At 37.5% G+C, this 12,785-nt stretch overlaps 2 protein-coding genes across 4 annotated transcripts in view; both read right to left on the bottom strand.

The window, feature by feature from the left end:
* The window catches only part of rasgrf2 (Ras protein specific guanine nucleotide releasing factor 2), a 54,153-nt gene extending 45,085 nt beyond the window's left edge, over nt 1–9,068 (bottom strand). For 2 of the 3 annotated variants that reach the window (XM_023958285.1, XM_023958287.1), the window contains exon 1: nt 8,431–9,068. In XM_023958285.1, coding sequence (XP_023814053.1) covers nt 8,431–8,706 — 276 coding nt within the window. In that variant the 5' untranslated portion in view covers nt 8,707–9,068. The remainder of the gene's footprint in view (nt 1–8,430) is intronic. The other variant, XM_023958288.1, reaches the window with a different exon arrangement.
* Nucleotides 9,069–12,181: 3,113 nt separating this feature from the next.
* msh3 (mutS homolog 3) overlaps nt 12,182–12,785 on the bottom strand; it is a 50,200-nt gene continuing 49,596 nt past the window's right edge. The window contains exon 24 of the mRNA XM_004072192.4: nt 12,182–12,500. Within this exon, the coding sequence (XP_004072240.1) occupies nt 12,419–12,500 (82 nt within the window). The 3' untranslated portion in view covers nt 12,182–12,418. The remainder of the gene's footprint in view (nt 12,501–12,785) is intronic.

Below are 12,785 nucleotides of genomic sequence, written 5' to 3'. Positions count from 1 at the left end.
GTGTAAGGGTTAATGTTCTTCTAAAATCATGAAAGTCATTATTGAGAAAGTCTCAGAAAGATTAATAGCTGGATCAGACTCACAATCTGCTGCTCTCCTCTTCATTTTCCTCTCAGTTTTCAGCTCCTGTCGCGCTCCCACAGGGCCAATAATGTGCTGAATAAAGTCCCACTAAATGCTCCAAGGACAAGAGCAAAACAACCAAGATGCAACTCTGTAAGAAAATGGATCTACTTATTTACAGAGCAACAATTCATCATGTTTGTGTTAGAGAAAAGGATGTGAGAAAGCCAAATGAGAAAATGCTATTTTTCACATTTTAGGAAGTTTTTTTTACAAGAGGTTTATAGACTTAACAAGAGGTTGTGGCATTTTAAGTGTTAATTAAATCATAGATATGCTAAATTTGATAATGGTAGTTCTATATAGAAGAAGGACAAAGACACTTTTTGAGAAGATTTGGTGGACATTTCTGACATCAGGGAAATCTATGAGATATTTAGGAATTAAACTTCTTTTAAAATTGCTCTGCTTTTTTTAAATTTATTTTCCTGGTCTACACAAATTAGATATGGGAATCTGTTTGAATCTTGACTACAGCGGTGGTGCGGCGCCTTGTCAAGTTATGGTGACAAGGCGCCGCACCACCGCTGTAGTCAAGATTCGGCGGTATAAAGCCATATATAGGCTGATTGTCCCGATGGGTTAAATACGAGTTCACCTCGTACCTGTTGTTTTTGTCCAGATGATGAAGCTAAAGGTTGTTTTAAAGAAGCCGGCACAGTGATACAGGAGATTTAAGATAGGTGACCGGAACTTCTTTTTGGGGCGTGCGTTGGTTATCACTTTTTAATGCACACCCAGCAGCCAATCAGAATCGAGTATTCACCCGGACCATGATATAAAGCTGATTAAACTACAACATGGTTGTAAAAGCACAAACTAATTCTGCTCATGCAAATCTCTTTTCACAGATATACAAATTTAGTTTGCAGTTGCAAAACTTATTTGATGTGTGAAAATCTTTTTACAACTGCAATGTACTTTTTAAAAGAATGTAACTCCTAAGAAAAGAGTTTACCTTCAGTGTCTAAACCCTAATTCAGGAGTGTGGTTTTATGTCACATATCAGTTGAAGTGAAAGTCATATGTGTCTCCTGCCGAACAAACAATTAAATATTTTTTTAAATCTATATGAATTCGTTTTTCAAGTAAGCCTCTATTGACATATAATAACTTTTCTACGTACAAAATGTACTTAGTTCCTACTTAAAGCATCTCGTCACGTCAGTTAAAAAAAAAAAAAAGTTTTATGACTGAAAAACCTTTAGGAGAAGCATCAAATTTCCCCTGTGGCATTATATCATGAAGGAAAATCCCAGAGTGGTTCACTGCATCATAGGACTAAAAATCATAATCAAATTTACATTATCGTCAAACAGATCTTGTCCTTTTGCTCGCTAACAGTCAGGTTTTATAAACATCACTGAGTGGTGTTAAAACTATTAAGCAACCATTTAGCTTTTAAGTGGCTTCTTGTAAGAATTAAGGATTTGTTTCACAGCCAAAACAGATCACATGAAAAACGAATTTGTTTGATAATGTTTTCACATAACTGATGCACAACTTAAGAGCTACCAGTAAACCAAGAATTGTCAAAAAGAAAAACCCAAGAAGTGAAACTTTGGTGCAATTTCAATAAGGAAGATTTAGCTCATCTTCAGGTATGCTGGGTTGCAGATTCGTCAAATTGCTGCCTTTAAATTCATAGAGGTTAGTTTACCCGCATTCAAGACATTTTGCCGTCCCACCTCCATCCCGTTCTCCTCCTAGCTCTTCGCTTACTAGCAGTAGCCACCATCAGCGTCAGGCTCTGGCCGTCTCTTCACATGATCCGAGGTCATAGTTTTGATGAGTTGACATTGAAATTTGAAAGTGAATATTAGTGAACAGCTTGTTTTTCCCCAAAGCTAACATTTCCGCATGTTAGTCCTCAATCAGTCTTTGAAAGTCCATTTTCACCTCAAAATGGGCAACAGATTACATGCATTCATGAAATAACATACTTTACAACCCCAGATAGACAAAAGTACAGAAAAATAAAGATGATGACACTGTATTAATATTTCAAATACCCAAAGTTGGTTACTACTTTTTCCATCCCTCTTAACTGCTACATCTTAAATCTACAGAGTTAAAATCTATAATATAATTCATTTAAAAACATGTATTGTTTGAGCATTTCTTTGACTTGAGATCGCAAACACTTCACAGTCTATCTGTCACATTTAAATACACTCTTAAGTGTTGCAACCTCAGCGTCCTCCAATCAGCAATTACCTGTCTGCTCAATGGAGGTTTAATCAATGATTTATCAGATCTCTCCCTTTTCCCTGCAGTTTACTTTCCCTGCTGACCTCCTGCTTTCCTGCAGGCTCACATGCGCATACAGAGAAGAGCTCCCATCTCCCTTCTTACTCATTTGTTGCTTTATGGTTCCACTTTCACTCCACCGCTGCAGGCATTTGCTGGGAAGCATCAAGCCACATTAATGCAATATATACTGAATTGTACAGGTTCTTCTATGACTCCCAGAATGCAACAGCAGTGTCTGAACACCATAAATCCGTTTTAGTATATTCTTGAGAGTTGCTGTGTGAATGACCTAATGCAGTAAAAACCAGCCTCACAATCACAGGCAATAATAAACCCTTGATACCCCGAGACTTTTGTTAGATGTGTGTCATTTTCTCCACTCCACCGCCCCCCTGTCTGCACCTGCTGTGACAGAAGGAGCATGTATAATACATGGGATCAACTCCAGCAAAAACACAATATGACAATGAGGAGTGTACATGAACTGTGCCCCAACAGCTTGAATCATCTGGTGGTCCTGTCAGACTGAAAGGCACCAGCTCTGGTGGGAATAAGACTGAGAGGGGCTGGGTTAGGAGTTTAAATCTTTTTAACCGCTGGAGTTTTTTGCTTCCTGTTCTTAACCCTTTAACACCAGAGCTTTACCTTCTTTGTTTGACATTTTCCTCAACGTAAATCAGCTCATTTAAGAGAAAAGCGGCTTTACGCCATTATGCAACCACTTTAGTAATGTGTCGGTGCAAAGCCAAAATGAAAAGCCAATTTTCATTTTACACATCAGAAGCAGTTGATACATGTTGATATAAACAGTTGAAGAGTTACGGTACAGTACGTCAAAGAGAGTGTGTTATTGATGTGTTATTTAGGTGCCGCCAGCGACATCTCTGGGATTGAGTGTTAATTCTGCTTCCTTCTTCCTACAGAAGCTCAAGTTGTTCCACTCAATACCCAACAGAAACTTCTAAATCAGAATAATGCAACATAAATATAAAATTCCTTAAAGGAGGCTTAAAACAACATCCTCACAATAAGATGAACAGATCTCTGGACCTGTGAGATGGTTGGAATGTACCCATATATATTTGGGTATTAAGGGACCTTGTTATTTTTACGTTTTTTAGAACATTTAGGTGGACACAAGGAATCTGTGTCTCTCTGTGCCTTAAAATACAGGGTTGGGTTACGAAGGGCATCCGGTGCAAAACTCTCTGACAAACCACCGGTGCGAATCAGCCAAAGCTGATTCGTTGTGGCGACCCCTAATGGGATGTTGTGAAGGTGAACAAAAATGTGGACTAAGGGAAGACCGAGCAAAGTGAACATTTGGATCAAGCCGTATATCTGAAATGATTTTTAAAAGATCTCATGGTTATAGTTTTACATTGAAAATGCTGAAAAGAACCTGAAAGTCCTGCTCTCAAAAGTTAGGTTTGAAGTGTCATCGTTTAACAAGATGGAGATTAAACCTTTTTATTGGAGTACAAATATCATAAGAAGACATGCGTCAAGACTGTTTCTCTGAGTTTTTCCATCACTTTTCGTACGTCATTTTAATAGACATAACATCAATAATAAAAAAAATATTATGTCTAAGACAAAGAATCACCCAAAAAACACTAAATTAAAATAAAGCCTGTCCCAGAGAACAGATCTAACGCAGTAACTATCAATTAACTGTTACTCAAATAAAAGACACTTATGTGTCTCACAAAGACAGCACTTTCACTGTAAACTGTCCAGAACTACATTTGCATTTTAATGCAGACATCAAAAAGTCAAATTAGAAAAGTAAAAATCTTTCTATCACTTTAAAGTGATCTACAGATGGCATGATACTGGAGATAATAGATAAAACGATTTTAAACGGAATATTAGGAAACTATAAATTAATTTATCTAAATCTAACATTAATAAGTTTTTCTATCATGTTCTTGTAAACAAGTGGTCAGGTTTATAAAACGTTAAAACAGCTCAGACAGATGATGAAGATGCCACTAATATGCACGTTTGGGTCATTCCCTGCCCACCCCTGTGTGCTTAAGTGTCCCTGGGGAAGACACTGAACCCCACCGAACACCACTGAACCCGTTTGTTGCCCTGGATGTCTGTTTTATCACCATCTGAATATAAATGTGTGTGTAAATGGATGAAGTGAGTGGGATTAGTAAAGACTTTGGTCCTTGAAAGAAGACAGTGATAACAATACAGGTACATACAGTACATTATATATTTGAATTCTTTGAAGCTTAGAATCCTGCTGCATATCAGCCAGAACTGAATCACGTGACCCCATCATTAAAATGATCAGTTTGACAGCAGTGAGTTTTAGTAAACTGTTTAAAGGAAAGTTTTAATAATGCCAGTTTTCAAACTGACTGCTTCTCTTAGGCTGGTTTAAAAAAGGTTTTCTTGTTATTTGTGGCAAGTTTCTACAAAGGATAGAAACATGGCAGTCATCTTTATAGCATCGTTTTCAACTTCAAAATGTAATAAAATAAAAGCTGTGTTGTTATATTTTATGTGCATCCATTAAAGCTTCATTTAGTTTAAATGCTTGAGTACTTTTAGCCCTTTAGAGCCATTTGAAACAAAAACATGCTTTCTTATTTCATTTTTTGCATTTCTTGACTTTTTAACAATCAAAGTGGTTTCTTGGTTTAGCAAATCTAAAAAAAATGGACTTTTCTAAAACATCTACAGAGTTCAAACCTCTTCTTCTTTGTGTTTAAAAGAGAATCTACAGGCACCTAAACCCGAAGGTAAAAAGATTTTAATGTTTTACTAAGAAAATTTAATTGTTATTGGTATTGCAATTAAATGCATTGACTCCAATCATTTGCTTGCTCCCTGTGTCAGGACCAATTTTGGAAAACAAGCTTTAAGTTGTGCTGCATCATCTACCTGCACACTCCACAAATGGAGATAAAACTGTCTCATTTTATTCCTCTTAGCATTTTTCTGTGTTATATTAAGAAGAAGAGAGTCTTTCCAACAGTGCTTGTGCTTTTAATTTGTTGACTGTCCTTGTTTCCTTACTATTATAGCCTTTAATTTATGATTTTTTTTCTTTTATATTTTTAATTGTCTCTCTTTTACCCTTTAGTTTGTTTTTATGACGTGTGCTACTGGCCTCTTAGCCAGATCACTATTGAAATGGAGATCCTATCATCTCATTTGGTCTGTTTCTGCTAAAAATAAAAGTTAAATAAAATACCAAAATAAAATAAAAACACTATAACTGACAGCTTTCTCTGATTCATGGCCCTTGTGATCTGCTGGTCCTTAACACACCAAGCTCACATCAGCGATGCGCATCCACAGTCACTGTGGAAACCATTCAGACTGGTGTAAATGCTCTCCAAATTATTTGAAGGGTTTGCGTCTATCTGCGCGTACAACAGAGAGAATGAGAGGGAACTGCGTGGTTTGTGCAGCTCTCAGAGGAGGTGTGATGCTGCAGACTCACGACTGAGCAGACAAAAAAGACGGAAAGCACTTTCTTCTGTCAACTCTTTGCATGTAACATAAAAGCCTGAAAGGGAAAATAAAAAAAACTCTGAAACCCCAGTTGATTGAAACTGTCATCGTAACTGGGAGGCCTCCGTAAATGTCAGTCATGTTTTTTATTTCATTCTGTGTGGATTTGTAGCCAAACTGTTACACACCAGCGCCCAAGAGTTCACCAACAGACAGATTGAAAATAACCCCAATTAAGCATCACAGCTGTGGTGTCAGACTGGAAAAGAGGAGGGGAGAGAAGATGAAGACGAAAAGGCAGTAGGACTGCCAAGCTCAGTAAATCAGAGTTTTAGGATCACATCAATGCCAGTAAAAGCAGCCTCAGAAAATTGTGCTTTTTAGGTATTTTATAATAATTCCCGAAAAAAGAGAACACCCATTCTCCCTAATCCGACCTTTCATGTCTTCCTCAAAGTTTCTGTTTTGCAAACATCTGGAATAAATTCTTCGCATTTATAGGAAAGGGTATCCGCTGCAAAACAAACGAGGAGTTGAAGGAGATCCATACTTTCTGGCAGCTATGTTTGCGCTTTTTTCATCACATGGTTAGTGCTCCATCCACTCACTGTGGCCTTGATATAGACTCAAACTAAAAAACGTCAGTGCTCTCAAGTCTTTCCTTCCCTCTACATCTAAATGGGTGTCATGCCTCTCAGCACTCATGCACTCGGCCCCAAAGGCTAACTGAACACCACATCTGAGGGGAAAATGTTCCAGTTCCCTCTGTGGAGACATATGAAGTAAAAATTAGCTTATGAATCGCATAAAATCTAGGTTATTGTTTTATTTTCTTAATAAAAAAACAAGCAAGAATTTCTAAGGTCACTTTGGCTCAATTTTGTTCACTAACATTTGATTTTTTTTGTTTTTTTTTTTATAAACCAAGAGACAAAACTGCAGTTAATGAAGTGATACTGACGGACTTCCGTGGAGTAAAAAACAGTTTAAATGCTACCATCTGATCACTGCTATAAAGTTCTGAAGAACTAACTTAGCAGGATTCAGCTGTGGGTCTGTGTTTCCAAACCCAGGTTGCATAAGCATGAATTATTTAAACCCACAGAACTTTAAATGCACATTGGTGAGCAGATCACAAAAGGGAGCCGTTTCTGCTGCACTCAGACTAGATTCAGCGCAGATTCTGTACTTGTAGCTGTGCACTGATGTGCATGTTTTCAGATTCAAAAAGATAACAGTCTGTTGAGCTGCAGCTAACTGCAGCAGAAGCAGGTGAGCTGGCAGCTCAGGTGCGTCAGCAGATCTGAACTCCATGCAGGAGACGCTGCGTCAGATGGATTGCCAGGATGCACCACAGGGCGAACAAATTTTCATTTTATCAGTCCTGCTGCACTCGTGCAATTTGCATTGTGGCATGAAATGCTTGTGGGTTTTTTAACAGTCTTGCGCTAGAGTACAATAGTTGAAAAATAAATATACCAGTATAGTGTGTGAAGAAATATGGCTGTTTTGAGGTTAAATAAACATACTAGTTTTGTCTAAATGTCATGTAAATTTTTCCAAGATCCATTTTTAAAAAAGAATGTTTTTTTTGCAATAATCTGCCATTTTAGGTTAAAGTTTCTGCCTCATTTTAACTTTTTGAGCTCAACTTTAAGGGTAACAAAAGTTACTTATAGGGACACAAGGTATAAGGCAAACTTTTGACTTTACTTCTTACAGAAATCTGACACAGTGAAGCTAGTTTATGTTCTAGAAAATGAATCTTCCATCATCATTTAGCTCATTTCCAGACTCAGCAGCTTCTTTGGGGTTTGTTTTACAGCATCGGACCCATTTGGTTTTCTTACAGGTTCATATTGGTTTGGACAGCCAAGCCACAGTTTATGAGAGAGCTCAGCGCTCAGAGTAAAGAACAACAACCATTAGATTTGATGCTACAATCATAAAAATCGTAATGAGTGCATAAACATAACATAAGCTGTAAACATGGCTGGTGTTTAAATGGCGAGGATTGACAAGCGTATACTGAATGAAAACAAAAGTGGTTCTTTTCCATTAATTACACAGAGGAACCTGTTGCTGTTTTTGCTCCAGTCTGACAGAAATGGTCTACTGGCTTACTTTTTATATTCAGTCAGTCTGATTTTCTGTTGTTACTTGAAGATTTTTTTTCCTTGTGTTTTTTTTTATTTGCTCAACCTTTATGTTTGATCCAATCAGACTTTATATCAAGTCATTGCCACTTTTTTATTCTTTTAATCAGTAAATATATATAATATATATATTAATCAGTATATATATATATATATATATATATATATATATATATATATATATATATATATATATATATATATATATATATATATATATATATATATATATATATATATATATATATATATATATATAGTCTTTCCTGCTTTCTGGAAAATTGTCACCACATGCTTTGAATGTTTGTTTCACATGCTCTGGTCTAACAGGTCTTCCACACACTATGTTCCCTTTGATAAGTTCAATAGCTAATTAGCCATTAGGGGGTCTGAGCCTCCATGTCTTCCTCAAACTCCTCACCTGCTTCTCCAGCGCCTCCTTTCCAGTCGTGGACATCTTTGGGGCCGGCACGCGCTCGCAGGTGCATCCTTCCAACAGGTAAATCCCAGCAGGGCGCGCGCTCTGCTCGTTCTCGAAGTAGAAGAGTATATTCTGGTAAAGGGCGAAGAACTTCTCGTGCCATCGGCTGTTCTCTGTCGTCTTTTTGCTCAGGAAGCCGCGCTTGGTTCCCTCTTTACGCGCGACTGCGGACAGAAACAGCGCGTGCCCTTCGTTGTAGCGGACGCTTTTCTGCATTTTGATGGAGAAATGAGGATAACTGGGAGAGCTGGAGTTTCACAGGAAATCCATGCTCGCTGGAGGCTGAGCGTAAACTTTCCCACCAAGAAATGGCTCAGTGGTGCCGTGGCGCACAGAAAAGTTGCTCCGCTGGCAGAAGCGCTTCTGCCTCCGCAGTGAAACTCATAATCCAGAGCGCACTAATGCAAAGCCATGCTCTTTTCTGAGGAACGTAACAATAATGAAATACTAAAAAAAAAAATACACACGCTGTTCCCAGAGGGGAGAACCCTGAGGTGGACCGAGTGACAGAATCCCAGACCCAACCGGCGCGCTGTAATCCGCTTTGACAGCGGTTAGCCCTCTCTCTCCCTCCCATCCACACGCATTTCTCATTACCTCTAGCGCTCTTTACCTTCCTCTCTCTCCATGATGCGCGCTCATCTTGGAGTTGGCGGAATTGAAGGCGGAGCGTGAGCCGGCTGCGCGTTTTGGAGCGAAATGTCTCGATACTATTAACAGCAATCAGAATAATCCACAAAAAGGCAGCAGAGAACACTAACAATCTGTTTCCACACGCGCCACTCCTAAAATGGGTATGAAAATCGTATTACTTTAAAAGCCAAATTAAAAAATTCGGCCTAACTTCATCCAATCAAGATTTTCAATGATTTCGGAACAGCCAATTCATCTTCCTCCGTTTATTCCCTTTCGGGGTCACGGGGCTGCCGGAGCCTATCCCGGCCACTTGTGGGCGAAGGCAGCCCCCCACCCCCACCCCATGGACAGGTCGCTAGTCTGTCGCAGGAACAGAAGAAAATAGCATTTTAAAATTCCATAAACCTTAAGACATCCTACTATGGAGTAAATTCACTATATCCAAAATAATCACTGACACAATTAAAAAATATGCTTAAAAACAAATTGTAATAAGCAAGAGACTAAATGAGTATCTGGAAGATGTTCTGTGCTCATGTAAAAGGAACTGATTGTATGAGGAAAACTTTTCTTCCACTGTTTCCAATTGTTCAGAGCTGGAAGGCAGAATTAATATTATGGTACTTTGTCAAAGTGGCACAACCGATAAAGAAAATCAGAAGTCAAATTGTTTTGGTGAAATCCTTATTTATTCATGCATCTGCAGAGAACATACATGAACAGTCGCGGAGGTAAAGCATTTTACATAGTTTTATTATTGTTATTAATATTAAAACAGCAGTTCGTTTATCTGAGGTTCTATTGATTAAGGAAAACAGTAGTAAAAAAAAAGGGGGGGGGGGTATTCATTTTAAAGCTTGGATTCATAATTGGACTAACAATCCTATTCAATGACCTTAAACCGATCCAGGACATTTAGCTAAAAACTTCAACCAATGGGACTCAGAGATAAATACCTGTTTCCTTAAGGTTAGTCCAGTTTTTGCCACACCAAAATAATCCAAAGGGAACATCATTAGAACATTCCAGCACACTGCATGGTGACATGTCTTTGCTAAATTCAAAGTGTTTCCACTCATTGGACTGGAATGATGGACTGATCAGTTTGGCTGCCATCACACACGTGTTGTCCGCTGTGATGCATCTAATCATTTTGAGGTTATAGTAAAATAAACAAAGAGACTAAATTCAAATGGTATTTTCCATCATTGATTTTATTTGATTAGTTTCATTTTGAAATGATTTTATAATAGTTTAGTGGCCGGGATAGGCTCCGGCAACCCCGTGACCCCGAAAGGGAATAAAACGGTTAAGAAGATGAATGAATGAATGAATGATTTATAATAGTTTAGGTCAGTTCAATAAATAATTTGCCTCAGACATATCGATCTGGTTGGATCCTATAGGAACAGAAATCGATTAGTCCATTCCTAAAAAAAAATATACACCTCTAATATGGAATTCAAGCTTAAATCTAGCCACATACTGAACCTTCAAAACAACTGGAACAAATTATTTCTAAATGTCTAAAAAGTTTCTTTCGAAAATCAGGTAAAACCTGTCAAGAGTTTTCCAAAATTAAGAACATCCTCTTGTCATAGCATTGAAACTGCAGATTGTGGCTAAAGTCAGGTTGCTGACAGCCCAGATGGGTCAGCATTTACAATGCAGCGGCGAAGCAAATATTTATGGGGCTCAAGATTTCACTTCAAAACATTGCTTTTGTTATTTTTGTAATACTGAGAGAAGCTTGAATTAATGGTGTCCTAATTTTTGTCAATAGTTAAGTGGGGGGGGGTCAATTAAAACATTTTCCATCCAAGAAGAGGAGCATGATTCTTAAACATAAACACCTCTTTTATTTTCTTTTTCACATTTTACATCCACCAAGACCCTACTTTGGTCTTTTCCACTTTCTGTCCCCTTTTGTTTTCATTGCTGCATCAGTGTTTCCTGCTGTGCTGGAGTTAACATCAAGTTGCTTTGAATCAAATGATTTTAGAAAAAAAAAAAACTAAACTATCTCTGGCAGATGATTTTTCTTTTTCCACCTGAACAGCTGCACCCTATACCTCACCTCAATCAAAGCAAAGCCTCACCTCAACTGCGGACCGCCCATGGGGCCAACTGTTCATTCTAACAATCCCTTTCAGATATTTTTAGTCGCCTAACAAATCTGTAGAAAAATAATCTACCTTTGAGTTTTTGACCTATTACTCCACACTTTACACGTCTGTCATGGTGGCACCAAACCAGTGTTTCAGAGAGCATCGTCTTTATGGTTAGTGGACCCTTATTTAAAACCATTTTGATCTCTCGTGACAAAATTGCTTATATTTTTGTATTTACAAGTTCAAAGGTTTGTTATTGGCTAAAATGAGGTTTTATCTGCATCAACATGTAAGCAGCTCAGTAGATTCCAAATTACAACTATTCAACCTCCAACATTAGAGTTTACCCACTTCATTGGAAAAATAATTTCTTATTAAAATTAGGATATTTAGGGTAATGAAATGTAAAAATGCAGGTGATTTTATTCGTTGCATATTATTTATAAAGTAAACAAAAGATTACCTAAAAAATATTCTGAAAAATGTCTAAAAAGATTGAATTACTACTACATCCTGGTTGGAATAGAAATCTCAGAATTAATACAAAATAAATAACTTAAAAATGAATGAATGTGATTTCCTGGATTTTTTTTTATTCATAATTTTTTTACATTTTGTCTCTACTTTCTCATCTTCTTAAACGTCATAACTTACAGAATCAGTAACTGCTAAATGTTTTCACCTCACCGACTGTATATTTTAGTTTGTATTATTCCTTAACTTTCCTTGTTTTGTTGAACTTTAGCATTTAAATCTGCTAAATGTGCTTTAATCAAAGTTTTCCAGCCTAACGTTAAAGTTTTATCTTTTATAGTTTAAAATCAAAACTTTTTAAATTGTATACCATTTATTAAAAAAAATTAAAGTATCAACATGAAAAAAAATCATTTTCCATTTCTGGTTAAGCTTTTAAAATATGTGAGTCTTCAAAGATGAAGCAGCAGTGAATCGGACAAGTTTGACACTTTTCTTTAATGGTTAAACATCATCAACAGCTTTGTAGGTTGTCATAATCTGCTGCTTTCCCCGATTTAATGACTTGACTATCACAACCTGAAATAATTAGGTTAAACAAAACAGTCCACAATTCCCTTGATATGAACATTGTTTTCTGAGCACGCTCACTCACCGAAAGCATTATTTCTCTCTACAGACATGATTCGATTACAGTGACAGTGAGGTCAAGAGTTTGACTGCAGCCATTGGAGGAGGGATGGTTTGTCAGCGATGCTCCACATTTCAGTGAGACGTTTTTTAGATCTCCTGGAAAAGGAAAACAAAGGATCTATTAGTGGACCCAAAAATCGATCCGATGTTTCATAGAAAACAGCACAAACACTCAATCTAAGCACATTGTGTTCTTACGGACAGAAAACACAGCAACTCCATGCTTAAGTGCTCTGTAAAGACTGCACACGGTTGCTTCAACAAAGGACAGACATTTCATATCGAGAGGATTAGACTGGTGTGCGTGCGTTTGTTTGTGCTGACAGATATTTCATATGGTGGGGATAAACTTAGGAGGAGACTATAAGCAGCCCCCAGCAG

The sequence above is a fragment of the Oryzias latipes genome, chromosome 9 (assembly GCF_002234675.1).
Source record: "Oryzias latipes chromosome 9, ASM223467v1".
NCBI lineage: Eukaryota > Metazoa > Chordata > Actinopteri > Beloniformes > Adrianichthyidae > Oryzias > Oryzias latipes.
This window is presented reverse-complemented; position numbering and strand designations above follow the sequence as displayed.